Source organism: Strongylocentrotus purpuratus, unplaced genomic scaffold (assembly GCF_000002235.5).
Source record: "Strongylocentrotus purpuratus isolate Spur 01 unplaced genomic scaffold, Spur_5.0 spur5_scaffold_17, whole genome shotgun sequence".
In the NCBI taxonomy this organism is placed as follows: Eukaryota; Metazoa; Echinodermata; class Echinoidea; order Camarodonta; family Strongylocentrotidae; genus Strongylocentrotus; species Strongylocentrotus purpuratus.
This window is the reverse complement of record NW_022145602.1, coordinates 1,141,244-1,159,631: the sequence shown is the minus strand read 5'-3', so window position 1 is coordinate 1,159,631 and position 18,388 is coordinate 1,141,244. Positions and strand designations below refer to the sequence as shown.

The window sequence follows — 18,388 nt, the reverse complement described above, 5'->3', positions numbered from 1 at the left end:
TGCGTACAACAAGAGGTGTACCGAAAACCAACGCTTAGACCACTCGGCTATAGCCCGCCTTTAACATGCTTAGCAGTTTTCTCCAATATATACATTAAAATGGATTGAAACCGGCTTCGCGTGTGATGAATGCTTCGCAAAAGCTCCATATACGGACTCTTCTTTTACTTTTGCAATGCATATTGGCACGAACTTAGATCAAGATCTATCGGCAGATGTTTTTTTTTTGTTTTTGGAAGTTTATTTTCGTCTTCATGTCAACAATGCAAGATAAATATTGTCGGTAAGATCGATCGAGATTCAATTGTATTGAAATTACCGACCAATCCTTCGCACACATACGGCATCCTCCATCGCTCAAACCATTTTTTAACATGTAAACCTATGGGGTAACCATGGAGGCTGACCAACTTTTTTTAATAACCATGGTTATTAAAAATATTGAAATGTTTTATGCATGGTTACCGAGAATTTTACAGGAACAGTTGAAGTTTATGAATGCAATTCGACCAATCAGATGGCTGGATTTCTTAAGTGAGGTATATAAAGGGGTATATTCTTTGTATTTTCCTTGGTCTCCCTGCTCGTATAGACTTTGCGTGTAGAGACGAGTGAAAATATAATACCTTTGTATTTTCCACGGTCTCGCATCCGGGCATCTTGTATTTTGTCATTTTCATTGCGCATCTATTATGCGTACGAGAACCTGCGCACTTTGCGCGCACTCGTTTGTGATGTAATAATCACACCAAATGCACACTGTTTTCAGTGTATCGAAAATTTCGTCAAGCACTGGATGCACACTGCTGGTTTGACAAAGTTTGTTCAGTTCTTTGAGATTGTCATGGTGGATTTCTGTATTTGCTCTAGATGTCTGATTTGGATAACAATAAAAATATTGACTGGCTTTAGTTTACTTTCGGGGGATATCAGAAATATTTACCGCGCTAAGACCATATTGCCCTCGTCTTTCGACTCGGGGCAATATGATCTGAGCTTGGTCAATATTTCTGATATACCCCTCAAGGCCAGTCAATATTATATAATTATAGCATATTAGCACACACATGCTTTAGCAGTCATGCAAGACAAACACTCCCCAATTGTCATTCAATAAAATCTGATAATGTATACTATTATCTAGATGATGGATCTATTAGGAATAAATCATTGTCTAATCATTCCATAAATTGGGGTAAAAATAATTATTCCACCATTATGACCAACAGTGTACTATCCATGACGGAAATGTAAAATCCTACTCAATGGGAGATACAAATAACGCACGTACAAATAAAATCGTTGCTCGACATGGAATGAAGTCAAGCGATCATAATTATGATTAAAGACAAACTTGAGTTCTGGTAATGTGATCGCATTGTGAAAGAAAAGGTGTGGAATGGATCAGAAAAGTTGATCATATAGCATGTAAGTAATGGTGTGTAATGCAAGGTTCTGGAGTCTTCAAAATCATCATAAATTTGGTAGAGTCTTGGTAAAGTAACACTCACTTACATAGAAAGATGTATATGGGACAACACACATGGTGTCGGGGCTAGAACTACCCTGATTTCCTTATCTTTCTATGCTCATTACTCAGCCAGTATACATTTTCTTCCAAAATTGTTTGGCACATGACATTTATTTGTAATCTTGAACATTCAGTGTAAGTTTCGTTAGATTCTGTTAGAATTCATTTTCTTTCTTTTTTTTACCAGAACTCATGCAAGTTTATCTTTAACCTGCAAATATTCAAATAGGCCTAGAGTGAACCTAATTGAAACGTATCAATTAACATGACAAGAGCATATCAGTGAAACAGTGAAATATAAGAGAAATAATATCAATAATAATAGTATCAATACACAATCACTCACTAATTACAAAACTGGATCCGCTCCTTGTTCAGTGTATACAATATGTGGCAGTGAATATAGGCAGTGAGAGTGATTTAATGTACCAGAGTTTGAAGTGACGTGTCAGTTGGGATTCCCCGCTACTGGGATTCCCCGCTAAACAGCGTTCTGTGAAAAACACTCCGTTCAACATGCGAGTACATAATGTACTAGGTAGTACATATCAAGGATTCTTAAATTTTTCCTTGAGGCTCTAAATGTGATTTCCACGATAGCTAAAAGGTCCGAAACAATTGGCAGATTTCGTTTTATTAATCCAGAGGAGGCGCTCCCGGGGGGGGGGGGAGGGCACAGTGCCCCCAATTCTTTAGGTAATCCGTGAAAATGCCACTTTTTACATAGGACATTTAATATTTCAGTCCCCTTCATTTGCTAATAAATGCCCCTATTAAAGTCTGTTAAGTGCCCATTTTTCTTCTACAACTGCCCCATTTCCTTTGCAATAAGTGTCCCGTTTCCATTCTCATAAGTGCCCCTTTTCGTCTCTGGTAAGTGCCCCCTTTCCCTCTGATAATTGCCCCTATTCAAATCTGGCAGGTACGCGTTTTACTTTGACAAGTGCCTCTTTTTCTTTGTAATAACTGCCCTTTTCCCCTTGTTAAAAGTGCTTCTTTTATTCTTTGACGAGTGTGCTGTTCAACTTTGATAAGTACCCCCTTTTTATTTTGACACATGCCCTTTTCCCTTTCTAAAAGGTGCCATTTTTCCTTTCTTCTGATAAGTGCCCCTTTTCCTTCTCATAAATGCCCTTTTCCCACCTCAAATAATTGCCACTATCAAAATTTGACAGGTACTTTTTTCCTTTACAATAAGCTATTTTCCATTTTCATAAGTGCCCCTTGTCATCTTTGATATGTTTGCCCCCTTTTACTTGACGTGTCCCTTTTCCTTTTTAATAAGTACACTTTTTACTTGTGATAAGTGCCCTTTTCCTTTTGTAATAAGAACTTCTTCCCTCTCTCTCAAATGCCACTTTGTTCACCTATGATAAGTATCCTTTTTATTTTGACACGTGACCCTTTTCCTTTCTAATAAGTACCATATTTCCTTCGGATAAGGGCTCCTTTTTCATCTCTGTTGAGTTTACCTTTTCAGTTGCAAGAAGTGCCCCATTTTCACCTCTGATAACTGCCCTTTAAACTTTGACACGTGCACCTTTACTTTTCTGGTAACCTATTCCCTTCTAATAACTGCCTACTTTTCCATTCTCCATAACATGCACCCCCTTATTCAAAACAACTAGAACCCCTTTTTAAAATAAATTTTCCCAAGAGCTCGCTCGCAATAATAATTGTTATAATTATGTTACTTATATTTTTTTTCCAGTCTTTCTTCATTGGATTGTGCTTAAAACTCAGGGTTTGTTTTGGTCCTCTTTATAAGATGTAATTTTCTCGCAGTGAGACGTCGTTTGCGAGAAAAATTAATATTCAAACCATCACACCCAACTACAGAGCAGTATCTTGTCCCGTGTAAACTGAGTCACAAAATAATATTAATGATTTTCCTGGTGGTGTAATCAAAATTATGACAACATAAAGGTTTTACGGGCCGAATTTTCCCTACTCAAGTTTGTAGGTGGTATATTTCCACCCGGCGTCGACGGAATTATAATAGCCTTTTCGCAACAAAAAAAATTGTGTGTGGTGTATAATAGGCCTAACTTTCAATGATACGTTTTTGTCATACTAAAAAGGCCCCTACTTATATGATTTTTGGTGTGCCTCCAAGGCATTCTCTGGCTAATAAGTATAATTAAAAGTTAAGTTTTGTGCGATTTGAGGAGAGTGGGGCAGTAAAAGCACCCCCCCCCCCATCTCACCCCTAGATCCAACCATTTATCATCATCATCAACAAATGATCATCATTTAACATCATTCATAAATTATCATCATCTTCTTCTTCTTCTTCTCCTACTCCTTCTTCTTCTTATATTCTTCTTCTTCATTTTATTCTCCTCCTTCTTCTTCTTCTACTTCTTCTTCGATCTCCTTCTTCTCGTTCTTCTTCTTCTTCTTCTTCTTCTTCTTCTTCTTCTTCTTCTTCTCCCTTCTTCCTTTTTATGTACCTTAGTTATAATTATTCTCCCAGGTATATATTTTTCATGCTTCATGATGAACATCTTTTTCTTCTTCTCCTCTTTCTCATGAAATCTTCTTAAGTTAAAAAATAAAAAAAGTTGCTTGTTCTTGTGCTTCGTTTGGCATTCTTTCTTCCTCTATGTAGTCCCCTTCTTCTTTATACTTGTTTAATGTAAAATATACTGGTATATCATATATGGTGAACGTTTATGACTACCATATATAGATGTGCTACGTATAGTACGCCTAGCTACGCTACGCATTATTTTATTTCGAGATTTTTCGAGAGCTGAGTTCAGACGTACGTGAGTTCAGTTGATGATGAGCGTGCGAGATTAAATAGGCCCGACCCGACCCTACGACTATCTTGACCAAAGTTTCTGACCCTGTCGCAAGTCCAGCTCTATAAGTATCCAAGATGAGGTTCATGCTCACATTTTTAAGGCAGTAAGTTTTATTATTTATTATGGTTTACTTTTAAAGTTTAATGGAGTCATATAGACTACTGAAATCGCCGCATTGGCGAAAGTTTAACCTTTGTTTACTTAGTCCCAGGAACTGGAAATTTTGTTGGCTGGTACTAGCTGTCGCCGTACTCGTCGGTATTAAAGGTATTTGTCAATTGCTGTGTGATGATGTGATCATTGATTAAGATGATGCATTCAATTTCAAGTAGTAATAGTATGCACAACTTACAAGCGGCACCAATCAGCCAGTAGGATATGATGAGGAGGGGCCATTTAGACTAGACCCTATGCACATTAAAATTTAGCTTGCTTGCTGTTGCTTGTTGGATTTTATGAAAAATCATTGTCATGATTGTGAAATATTATTTACTGGAAGTGGTACTGGTAGTAGTACTAGTAGACCAAATTTTTTGTCTCTTTCGTCCGTTAGCCGCTGATTTGGGTAGAGTCGGTTCCTCTCTTTAGAGACAGAAAGCTGACTTATTTTTGATCTGTTATTATTGTATATTGTTGTATGTTGGAAACTTGTCGAATAAAAATCAATCAATCAATCAATCAATCAACCAACCAATAAAAATAAGAAAACAATGTGACTTTTTAGTGTAAACATTATGTATGTATGCATAGAAAATAAAATGTATGGTCATTACTCTATTTCATTAATCCATTACATGTGATTTTATTTTGGTAAAACACACATTTTCCAGTCTCCAGTCTGAATTTTAAGGCTCAGTTTTCCCTGGATGAATACAATTTTTTTTCAAAGATAAATATGTATCAAGGGAGTACTTCTATGAATAGTTTTGCTTAAGAGAAAATCTGTTATTCATGTTACTGTGACTTTTAGTTTTTTTCCATGTACTATGAAATAGCAAAGAATAAATCACCAAGACCTTTCTTGTCGACATATACTGTCACATTGAACACAACTATCTACTTAAAATATAATAGAGTGGAGAAGAATAAGAAGGAAAAAAAAGAATATTATGCAGATATTGGTTATAGGTCTCCATCGTCGTACCAGTATTAATATTACTCTTCCATTTACCACTAAAATATCAAACTTCATTAAACTGTACATTCATCACTAAAGAGTCTTTGTTGTAGAGTTGTCACTATGAACATGACGGACAAAGAAAGCGGACAAAATATACAGTTCCTCATTCTACCCTCAACAATAAATTGTTATTGCTATAACAGGTGTCACATGCATATTTACCTGTTCTACACATTTTTACATACTAGCAGTGAAGGGATGTTCCTTTGTCTACCATAGCAATTGTTGAGGGTAGAATGAGGAACTGTATATTTTGTCCGCTTTCTTTGTCCGTTATACTCATAGTGTGTAGAGGTGTCGTGGTCGAGTGGATACGTCAACGGACTGTTAGTCACATGGTCCGCGGATCGAGTCCCGCCGCGGCAGTAATGTCCTTTGATAAGACATTGATCTACATTTTGTCACACTCGACCCAGGTGAGGTAAATGGGTTATAATTTCCAAATTTGTTAGGCGCCTTAAGCATCCCTTGGGATGGATATTATGTGCGCACTATAAATGTGGCTATTATTATTATTACTATATGATTGTTTATGTTTATAAACACAGAACGCTACGTCATGTCCCCGGCTAGATGTTGTATGGACAGACTGAATCTTGACTGCTGTATACCTCAAACGGATTAGCAAGACCGAATAGAACTTTACATTACAGCCAATGGAAAAGAATCGTGGAGTCGGCTTGGAGTCAGTTTTGATATATAAGCTATTGCTATATGCTAAACTTTGGAATTCTAGCAAACCCTCTATTGTTTGATTTAAATAACATTCTTTACAACTTGGTGTGTTTGCCTGAAACTATCGTCTTCAGCTGTTAACCAATATAGCATTGAGTTAAAATGGGACTATCAGACTATTATGCTCCTGGTAGAGGTCACATAGCAAACTAATCTATTAACACACGGTTAAGCATGGACCTTACTACAAATGGACACTGATCGGTACCATAATACATGCATGGACCCTTCAGTTAGAATGTAAAAACGGCACCTTAGATTTCGTTTTCCTTTGTTGAACCATGGACCTATTACAAATGGACACTGATCGGTACCATAATATATCCATGCACCTCACTCTGTCAAAAGTATCATAATGACAATCCGACATGCTTCCAAGCTTTGATCTCATCACGACCGCCGCCAGTCAGCCATAAGAAACCAAAACTTTGCCTTGAAGAATCTACAAAATGCCTGCGCGAAAGAAACTGAATCGCTTAAAACCACGGAAATGCATGTGCAGTTGTGGCGTACATATGACTATTGACGAATATGAAGTTTTCAATAGGAAATTAAAAGTACTTTACAAGAGAAATCTGTAAATTTGGCTGTAACAAACTGATTTTAAACTTCATTTTAAAACTTATCCTATCCTTTTCCAAGGAATAGAAGGTAATAGGTCAGTAAAGAATTTGTATTTTCAAAGTTTGGCACGTTCAAATGTATGTCCATCAGTGTCCACTGCTCCTCTAACTGGTCTTAAATCACGATACTTTTCCTGAAACTACACTCTGGGCCCTGGCCCAGCTAAAATAATCTGAAGAAATATAAAAGGTCCTTTTGTGATGATGCGTGATTACACAATCAACATTATTAAAAAAATAATTTAAAAAAACAATCAACATTGTTCCGTCAAATGAATGTCCTCATCACCATACACATTATCAGGTGGCTGTGGTCATGATGTGATCAAAGAAAGACTCTCATTATTAGTCCATCTGTAGTAGACAGGGTCTATGGTATAGGCTACATTCAAATGACCCTCAAATAATATCAAGCAAATCTTTAAAACACGGGGAGGTGTTATTTTGATCATTTAACAATATTCAAAGTGATGGAGATACTTCGTAAACAGCGTACGAGTGTGTGTGCGTGTGGGTTTTAATTTACAGACGTGTATCAATCAGACCAAGGAGTTTTAAGAGATGGAGTTATATCTAGCTCATTCCCTTTGTACCATCTCCGATGCCGCCAGGAGAAAATATGTCAGGCATGTGCTTGACTGGATCTTCCTTGCAAATCGATACGTAGACAAAAGATTCCTGCCTAGCTGCAAACTAGAGGGCCACTTTTAAAGGGAAATAGGCTTTTGTAATAAATAATTACTTTTCGCTACCACTCGTCTGATAATACGAGCAGTACACTATGCTTACCTTCACAAGAGGCAAGCGGAAGGAAATGGAGCAACATTTCCTGAAATATTAATCAAAATTACTCGACTGGGCATGTGTGGAAACTAATCTGATATATAACATCATGAAGAACATTACTGTATTTGAACAAAGTCGTGAGCCGGAAGTAATCGGAAAAGTGTCAAATTGCAGGTTTTAAGGATTGTAAAACTTTCCTATTGTGTACAGTCATACCTCGACTATAACATCTTGGTGGAAAAGGTTGGTATACAATAATAAATTGACAATGTGGGTAAAGATGACTCAATTATTATACCCCCCTCCCCCCTTGAACAAATGCGATAAGTTCGCGACCGAGATGCTGAACAAAATATTCACTGTAAGCCTCGTTAGCATAATATTATTATGCGCTGCGGTCAGCTGCAGTTTGACTGAGAAATGAATTTCTAAGTGTACATAAAAATGGGATAGGAAATATGACGATGATGATGATGATGGTGGTAGTAAAAGTAATAGTATAGGGTCCATGGTAATTTTAATTGTAGTGGTAGTGGTATTTGGATTTTATGGTAATGGTAGTGATAGCTAGTGATAATGGTAATGGTAGTAGTAGTGGTAATGGTAAAGGTAGTTACAATACATGGTAATAGAAAATATGACGATATGACGATGATGATGATGATGATGGTCGTGGTAGTAAAAGTAATAGTATAGGGTCCATGGTAATTTTAATTGTAGTGGTAGTGGTATTTGGATTTTATGGTAATGGTAGTGATAGCTAGTGATAATGGTAATGGTATTAGTAGTGGTAATGGTAAAGGTAGTGACAGTGCATGGTAATATGTGGTAATGGTAATGATAGTGGTAGTTGCAGTGGTAGTGGTAATGGTAATGATAGTGGTAGTGGTAGTTTCAGTTGCAGTGGTAATGGTAATGATATTGGTAATGTATGGTAGTATAATGGTAATATTAATGGTAGTGGTAATGGTAATAAAAGTGGTAGGGGTAAAGGTAATTGTAGTGGTCATGCTCTTTTGAAATAATCGTGGATGTAATCATGATCTTAATTAGGCACAACTGATAAAAAGGGTCAATTTTATTTCAGCGGGGTCACTCTTTTGGTTTCAGAATAAATACACCAGCCTGAACAATAATTATGTGTCAACATTTTGCATGCCCCGTGGACTTATGGATGTAATCATGATCGAACTATAATATTGAACATTTATATAATGCGCCATGTCTGTCAAAATTGACACTCCTGTCGCAGTTGTGTGAAAATTGTATAATTGTAGGCATACGACTATAAAGTAATTCAAGAGAGAAAGTAAACACACATAATTTTAGGACATAATTTTGCAATAACCATGACAATATCCTTTTCAGCCTAAAAGCAAGGTTACATACGCTTAACCCTAATAAGGCCGTGGGCATTATGCCCCCCCCCCCCCCTCCACGATGTCTCCGATTGTTCGGTACGCATATGGATGGCGCCCCGCCAGTCGCTGACATTTTTCTTTCGAGTCTTGCGCACCTTTTGTCTTCGCATGTCAGCCCGAAAATCGCTAATTGTTGTGCTTTGTGTACAAAACATATGCAAATGTCATTTTTCTTTAAAAAATATCAAACATTGGTTATTGGGTCTTGTTTAAAGTTTAGGTGGTTGTTTTGGGGTCAAAATAGTTGAATTGTAGTAAGAAATGAAATAAAATTTAAAAAAATTTAAAAAATACGTAAGTTAAAAAACAATGAAATACATAAGAAATTATCACATGATTGGGTATTCCAAATGGTCAAATGAATATATGTGGTAAAAAAAAGGATGCTTAAGTATGAATTATACATGATTTATGGGTAAAAATGTGATTTTATGACCTTATTTGCATAAATTACCATAAATATGCAAATAAGTGAATTTAAAAAAAGTTGAAATTACCATATTATTCTATACACTTCACTTGACATGCGTGCACATTTTCGCGGAGATCGGCCGTTTCACGGCCATGATGCCCACCCCCCCCCCACCCCCGGCCGTACTAAGACCTCAAATAGCCCGGCCTTTTTAGGGTTAATATATTATATAGGTCTGAGTTAAAACATATAGGAGATATTGTTGTTAATATCCGATACAAAGCATGTTACAGTAATAAAACACGCTAATATGTTTAAGAGAAACGTTTTTAACAGAGATTTTGAACTATGAGTAGGAGTTCTTTAGGAGGTGACGAGGCATAGGCGCTGGAAGTGGGGGGGGGGAGGCAGGGGGGCAGTTGCCCCCTCCCCCCCCCCCCAGTCAAAAAAGTGGGGGGGGGGCAAAACGCATTTTTGCCCCCCCCCCCAAAAAAAAAAAATAAATAAATAAATAAAACGCCCCTCCTCCTCCCCCCCCCCCCAAAAAAAAAGCAGTAAAGGAATAAAAATGGTTTGTATTTTTAACCCAAAAGAACATAATAATAAAAACCTGAATTAAATCACATATACCATTCCATTCAAAGAAAAGGAAAGTTCACAGGAAATAAATTTCATACACATTGCGCATGTGGACATATTGTGCGAGAATGGGAAAGCATGTATTTTGTTTTGTTTTGTTATAGGGGTGGGAAGACATGAGCCCCTGAACGCTGGCGTACTGATGGGGGGGGGGGGGAGGGGGACATATCTGTACGATACCAGTGATTTACAAATGTTGCTGTTATGACATGATTTACCGGTATTTTTTCTCCATTTTAAAGTAAATCATACCTTTTTATGCGTTTGTTGGAAAATAAGAAATTCCTAAATTACAGTCGGGCGAAAAATACGCTTATTTAGAAGCCTTTATGTCATGGTCTGCAAAGTGGCTTGGCTCGAGCCCCCCCCCCCCCCCCTCGTCACTTTTTGAAAAAGTATGTTAAAGAGAAAAAGAAAGAAAGACGGAGAGAAAAAATAAGTGACCTACCAATGTTACAAATAAGGTATAAAAAATGCTCATCTGACCGTAATTAAATACCTAAAACCCTGAGCTTCCGGGGGCTCTGCCCCCTGGACCCCACCAAGGGCTCTAAGGGGGGCCCCTGGATGCTCATCTGACCGTAATGAAATACCTAAAACCCCTGAAAAAGGAACACGAGTCAAATTAAAAAGGGGCAAACATATCAGAGATGAAAAGGGGGATTTCTCGCACATGAAAAGAAGCACTCACCAGAGATGAAAAGGGGCACTTATGAGAATGGGAAATAGCTTTTATAAAGGAAAAGGGTACCTGTCAAATTTTGATAGAGGCAATTATTTGTGGTAGGAAAAAGGCATTTATGAGAAGGAAAAGGGGAACTTATCAGAAGAAAGGAAAAAAGGCAGGGGCACTTATCAGAGTTGAACAGCGCACTCGTCAAAGAATAAAAGAAGCACTTTTAAGAAGGGGAAGAGGGCAGTTATTACAAAGAAAAAGAGGCACTTGACAAAGTAAAACGCGTACCTGTCAAATTTGAATAGGGGCAATTATCAGAGGGAAAGGGGGCACTTACCAGAGACGAAAAGGGGCACTTATGAGAATGGAAACGGGACACTCATTGCAAAGGAAAAGGGGCAGTTGTCGAAGAAAAAGGGGCACTTAACAGGGGACTGAAATATTAAATGTCCTATGTAAAAAGTGGAATTTTCACGGATTACCTAAATAATTGGGGGCACTGTGCCCTCCCCCCCCCCCCCGGAGCGCCTCCTCTGGATTAATAAAACTAAATATGCCAATTGTTTCGGACCTTTTAGCTATCGTGGAAATCACATTTAGAGCCCCAAGGAAAAATACGTACTACCTAGTACATTATGTACTCGCATGTTGAATGGAGTGTCTTTCACACAACGCTGTTTAGCGGGGAATCCCAGTACCGGGGAATCCCAACTGACACGTCACTTCAAACTCTGGTACATTAAATCACTCTCACCCTGCATTCACTGCCACACATTGTATTCACTGAACAAGGAGCGGATATCCAGTTTGTTTATTAGTGAGTGATTGTGTATTTATATTATTATTATTGATACTATTTCTCTTCATTTTCACTCACTACCTGATTTCACTAATATGCTCTTGTCTTGTTTATTGATAAGTAAAAATTAGGTTCACTCTATTTGAATATTTGCAGGTGAACCATAATTATGATCGCTTGACTTCATTCTATGCCGAGCAATGATTTTATTTGTACGTGCTATCTCCCATCGAGTATGTGTTATATTTCCGTCATGGATAGTAATATAGAGATATTTTTTGAAAAATCGGAGGCTGGAATATTCATAAGTAGAGGTGTATTCATGTTTTGAAAGGCTATATTAGTTGGGTTAGAGTGGCCCTTAAATGAATTATGTTTGGTATGCATGAACTTGACGTCATTGGTATTCTGGTCACACCCATGTTTGTGCGCGTCATGCAGGACTGAATTTGTGTAATATGAATGGATGGTGAGATTTGTGTTCCAAGTCCGAATTTGGTATTCTGGTCACACCCATGTCTGCGCCCGCCACGGAAGACTGATTTTTTATTTTATTTTTTATTTGTGTGTTTATTAAATTTTCAATCATATACAAATTACATATTTACAAGTCGGGACTGAATGTTCATATTATGCGTGTAATATGAATGGAGGGTGAGATTTGTGTTCCAAGTCCGAATTTATCATTGACCTGTGTTATTAGGTGATAGGCCGCGTAGTGTAGCAAATTTTCTACATAAATGAGCTTGTACATAGTTATATGAGTGTAGGGTGGGTTTTTATGCCTCCGTTACGAAGTATCCGGAGGCATTATGTTTTGGGGTTGTCCGTCCGTCCGTACGTACGTCCATACGTCCCGTTCTCGTGATGGCGTTATCTCAAAACCGATGGATAGATTCCTGCCAAATTTTAACCATGTATGTATCTGGCAGGGCTAATGAACTGATTAGATTTTGGGGTCACGGGGTCAAAGGTCAAAGGTCACAGGGCTCATTACGTATGCAAAAATAGCTCGTGATCACGTTATCTCAAGAACCGATGGATGGATTCCTGCCAAACTTAGGTCACGTACATATATAGCAGAGCTAATGAACTGAATATATTTTGGGGTCACGAGGTCAAAGTCAAATGTCACAGGGCTCATTATGTATGCAAAAATAGCTTGTGATCGCGATATCTCAAGAACCGATGGATGGATTCCTGCCAAAATTTAGTCATGTAAGTATCTTGCAGAGCCAGTGATCTGATTAGAATTTGGGGTCAAAGGTCAAAGGTCACAGGGCTCATTATGTATGCAAAAATAGCTTATGATCACATTATCATTAGAACCGATGGACAGATTACCATCAAACTCAAAACATGTATTTATCTTGCAGAGCCAATGAGCTGAGTAGATTTTGGGGGTCATGAGGTCAAAGGTCAAAGATGATGGGGTTCATTATGTATGCAAAAATAGCTTGTGAACACCTTATTAGAACTGACGAATGAATTATTATCAAACTTGGGACATGTATGTATCTTGCAGAGCCATTGAACTGATTTTAGGGTCATAAGATCGAAGACCAAAGGGTCATACATGTATTTAAAAAATGGCTGGTAATAACGATATTCTGCAAACCTGTTAATGGATTACAATCAAACTTGAATTTTAAAAATTGCTCTATGGCGGAGGCATCATTTTCGACTGCGCGCAGTCGAACATCCATCTAGTTTTTTTATAGACCAAATCTCCCATTGAGTGTTAACATCAGTGGCGTACGCACATTTTTTTTTTTTTTTTTTGGGGGGGGGCCAACATTTCGCAACGACTCAGAGGGGGGGGGGAAGTCGCATTTGGGGGGTCACCCTTTAGTCCAAAAAACATAAGTTTTGTTATGATTTTTTTTAATTTAAAACAAAAAAAATATTTACAAAAAAAAATGAGGGGGGGGGGGGTTCGTCAATAATCAGACGCATTCACCCCCCCCCCCCCCCCGCTGCGTACGCACCTGGTTGATATGTTATGTCTCGATCAAAGCGGCAAATCATCTAATTCGTCTCCGTGACAAATTCAATGTCTATATCTCTCTCTCTCTAAAAAAAAAAAAAGGTGAATTTTCACTCTATTTTCACTTCCTTGGGAGTGACGTCAGGGATCACTTGTTTATGAGTGAATTTCGATTGATTTTCGTGTGCTCTCTAAGAAGAAAAGAGTGAATGTTCACACTATTTTCACTACATTTTCACTCTCCAGAGGAGTGACGTCAGTGATCAATCGATTAAAAAAAAGAGTTATAGTTATTGTAATTCACTGAAAGGCTTTTCTGTTTTACAAATGATTGAGGTTTATTGGGCTTGTTCTATTCAAATATAATGTAGGCGAAACGTTTATTTTGTTCAACAAACATGTATTTATTTCGTGTATTTAATTTATCGATTTCAGAGGAGTATGTCCAGAAATAAGCAAATATCGCCCAATATAGTATTTCAAATGTTCTTGAAAAATAGTCTACAATAGGTAACATGATTTTCTTAATAAGCACAACTTGTTGAATCCAAACCAATACGGGTTTTGGAAAAGCGTTTAATACGCTCAACCGAACTATATTGAATCGAAAACTTGATACACATGGAATTCGAGGGCAAATGTTATCCTGATTGAAGACTACTTGTCAAATAGACAATATGTTTCATTTGATGGTTCTGACTGGTGTCCCAAAAGGCTCTTTTCTGGGACCACTTCTCTGTCTTCTGTATGTAAACGATAAAATAAACGCATCATCTGTTTTGTAATGTATTCTCTTTGCTGACGACACAAATATTTTTTACTCATACAATTATATTGGAATACTAATGAATACCTTTAATTTGGAGTTACTAATCTCTCCCAACTAGTTTTAAATCATGCACTACGGTAATTCTGTCAAGGCTGTCATGAAGCGTATATAATTATCAGCATTATTATACAAGTCATAATTTGATAAGCGCTCCAAACACATGCACTCGTACATTCACAGCAGGCGCGGATCCACGTGGCGATTTTTCCGGTCTGCCCCCCCCCCCCCCCTCTCTAGCCAAAATTGGATAATAATGTAAATTTAACCTTTTATTAAACAAAACACAAAGGCGAACCCCCCCCCCCCAAAAAAAAAAAAAATAAATAAATAATAATAATAATAATAATAATAATAATAATAAATAAACAAATAAATAAATAAATACAAAAAATACAACAACAAAAATACAAAAAAAAATATATAAAAAAATTATGTGTTCTTACCCCCCGCTTATTCACCGGTCGGCTGAGTCGGTGCTGAATTTTTCCTCAAAAACTGTACCCCCCCCCCCAAAAAAAGGGTCAGTTTTACAACCCTCCCCCCCCCCCCCCCCCCCCCCACCCCCGAAAATATGTTTGAAGACTAATGTTAAATAAGTACATATTTCGGGTTTGCTGTTGTACTCAGTAAACCTAAAAGTAGTATTCTTTGATAATATTCGACTTCAAACACATTTGTTCTGACAAACCTTGCAGATATGTGTCTTAAATGACACCCCCTGTTACATTATGAAACACTTGTTTAAGTGAAATTTTGCCATCAAATTGTTGTGGCTCCCAACACTTTAAGAGGTCGGTCTCCTGCGTTTTTCAATTTTTTTTTTTAAAGGAATAATTATTAATTTAATTTTATTATGATATGATTACAATATGGATTTTAACTTTTGTTATTAATAATATTATGTACCTATTTAGTTTGTATACTACTTTCTATTATGTTGAAAAATGTAGAAATAAAATCAAACAAACCATCACCATCACCATCATCACCACCACTACCATTATTACAACCATCACCATCCTTATCACCATCACCACCATCTCCACAATCATCTTCATCATCGTCGTCATTGAATATTCTCCCCGCATTTTTTTCATTCTCATCATTGTTATAATTTCTTTTTTTACCACTTATCAGTTTCATTGGAAAGTGATCATCATCTCAACAATCATGAAGAAGTTAGCTGCTCTGTTTCTCGTCTTTCTTGTCTTGTAAGTATATAAAACTACTGTTGCTACTACAACTACTACTACTACTACTCCTACTACTACTACTACTAATAATAATAATACTTCTACTACTACTACTACTACTACTATACCACTACTACTACTAATACTATATTACTACTTCTACTATACGACTACTACTACTACTACAACAACTACTATACTCATGGGCGTCAATCCTTACGTAATACCTATTGTTCAGGGTGGGAGATGAATGAATAGATCATCCCCCCCCCCCCCCCCCGAACAATAGTTATCAATTACAGATCTACGCCCATGAGTATAGTAGTAGTTGTTGTAGTAGTAGTAGTAGTCGTATAGTATATTATACTTCTACTACTACTACTACTACTACTACTACTACTACCAGGGGGGCCTCCCCCTGAAGAAAAACACGTGTAAAACACGTTAATTTTACCTTTTTTTGGAGATGGCCCCCTCCCCTGGATTGAAGAATACAAAATACATAAAAACGGGCAGAATCTGGACTATTAGCCGGGGTGCATGGTTGCCCAAATCTTCCGTCTCAACTCTTTTCTGTTCCCTGTTTGAGCGGCTAGCAGATTTAGTTCCCTCATATCTCTTTTGATATCCATCCAACGAGTTCCTTCCTCTGCCTCTGCTAATTCCTTCCACTGCTAATGTCCTTTGCTGGTTTCCCTCATAAAAAATTAGTGTCCAAACCATCTCAATCTCATCCCAGTAACCTTCTCCAGGAGGATGTTAATTATACCTATAGCTCCTTTCGCATTTCCTTGCTGCTTCTGTCAGTGGCGGATCCAGGGGGGGGGGGGCCGGGGGGCCCGGTCCCCCCCCCCCCCCCCTCCCCTTGAGAAAAAAATCATGTAAATCACGTGATTTTTACCTTTTTGGGGGGTTGGGCCTTTTTGGCGCTCAAGGGGGGGGGGGGTGCAAATTGAAAAATTTTCGAGGACCAAAAAAAAAAAAAAAAAATGTGCTCACTACCCCCCCCCCCCCCACTGAGCGACTTTTCGGTCGGCGCGATTTTCAAATTTTCGGGAGCAAAAAAAAAAAATTGTGCTCACAAGAATGATCCTGTATGTTTGGATCTTAATGCATAAAATTGAATTTGAATGTTTGTAATCAATAACGTGATCATGTTCTAATTGCCTTCACTTTCCTGTCTCTGAATTAATCTCGTTCAGGAGCAGCGCCAATGCTGACCCGCTGGCAGCCTTGCTGTGGGGTGCTGGAGCAGCCGCGGCAGTAACCTTTGGAGGACCTGCAGGGCTTGCTTATATCGGTTATACAACGGCCGGTATTACTGCTGGGTCTATAGGCGCTGGAATGATGTCTAGCGCCGCCATCGCCAATGGGGGAGGTGTGGCCGCAGGGGGTTTGGTCGCTACGCTCCAAGCTGCAGGAGCAGCCGCATCGGTTGGTTGTGCGGCACCCGCTGCGGCAGGCCTGGCTGCAGCCGGTGCAAAGGCTTTAATTGATGATTAGAAATTATTCCTTTTGATGCCTTAGAATTGGTGATGTACCATAGGTCATCCCTGGTAATTTTAGTCATTTCAAATTAATTTTGCATACTGTACTTACCCTGTGTCAATTAACCCGTCGTCGTATCCTAATCTTCAAAGTTAATCTCTCATGCATATATTATATATCTCTATGTTAGAAAATTGCTGCTTTCATTTCATTGATTTTGTCTGCTTTCTGTTTCAGAAAGTTGTTTTAATCTCAACTGTGTTGATTACGTATAGCGCCAATAATTATTAGCGTCATAATTGACGGACCTATCTATATAAGCGCTTTATAAGAAGGCACCATAATTATTTGTATCTATTATAACATTTATTATCATTATTTTGGAAATAGTTCAATATCATCGAAATAATTTTGAATATTGGGATTGCATGATTATATAATTTACATTTTGCACAAAACACAGCTTCAAGAAACTTTGACTTATCTAACTTACATAATGACAAAGCCCTGAACTGTCGAGGGAAGGGACTAGTAGAGAAATTCTTCGACAAGCAAAATATCTTAAGAGAGAATAAAAATGTATAATTAGCACATCGTAACTCTTTGATTTGGATTGGGAAAGGATTTAGAACCCTGCTCCTGCATGAATCCTCCTAGTTGAACAAGATACATTTTGAACATTATAAGGGCTACTAGATAATCAGCTTTCTTCATTGTTCCATAAAAATATAAGAGTGCACAATAGTATTGTTAAATGAAACCTAAATTGCTTCCATTAATTTTTGATACAATACTTGCGTTTGACCCAACTTCCTCTTGAAGTGGTATCGTAGTCTTCAGTTACTCCTATCGTCATGCATGATGACTAATAAATTTTCCAGTTGAAGAAAAAAATCATTGGTCTGATGGTGTTCCTTGTAATTGTAATGGGCCTATAATTATAAAGGGGGAAAACACTCCAAAGTCCAAACCATTGTCTGCATTGTGTTTTTTTTTCAGATCGCGGAGAGGATCAAAGAATTGTACAGGAGCACTGCCTTATAGCACCAGAGTTGAGAAAAATGTTGTTATTATATAATATATAGGGAGCAAGAGAAGAATATGGGTCATTGGTGGGGAGTTCCCTTGTAGGGTATGGTCACACGGGGGGGGGGGGGTAGTGAGCATTGTTTATTTTTTCTCTTTTGCCCCCGGAAATTTGAAAATCGTGCCGGCCGCTATTTTGCTTAACACCCCCCCCCCCCCCCCTTGAGCAAAAAAAGAGGAAAATTTCTAATCA

At 37.9% G+C, this 18,388-nt stretch overlaps 1 protein-coding gene across 2 annotated transcripts; it reads left to right on the top strand.

Moving 5' to 3' along the window:
- The first annotated feature begins 4,294 nt into the window (after positions 1–4,294).
- On the top strand, positions 4,295–18,003 carry LOC115925134 (interferon alpha-inducible protein 27-like protein 2A). Of its 2 annotated transcripts, none has more exons than XM_030988420.1 (3): positions 4,295–4,444; positions 15,566–15,639; positions 16,824–18,003. In XM_030988420.1, exons 2-3 carry the CDS (start codon positions 15,599–15,601, stop codon positions 17,122–17,124), a joined length of 342 nt encoding a protein of 113 aa, XP_030844280.1. In that variant the 5' UTR covers positions 4,295–4,444; positions 15,566–15,598; the 3' UTR covers positions 17,125–18,003. The 2 variants fall into 2 exon arrangements, with proteins under 2 accessions (XP_030844280.1, XP_030844279.1); XM_030988419.1 differs by lacking the exon at positions 4,295–4,444 and adding an exon at positions 11,519–11,630.
- Positions 18,004–18,388: the final 385 nt, after the last annotated feature.

What these genes read in the sequence shown, in the direction of transcription:
- LOC115925134 (XM_030988420.1), top strand. Translation starts at nt 15,599, where the DNA reads ATGAAGAAGTTAGCTGCTCTGTTTCTCGTCTTTCTTGTCTT. An exon ending in TTTCTCGTCTTTCTTGTCTT is followed by an intron (nt 15,640 to 16,823) that starts GTAAGTATATAA and finishes AATCTCGTTCAG; the next exon opens with GAGCAGCGCCAATGCTGACC.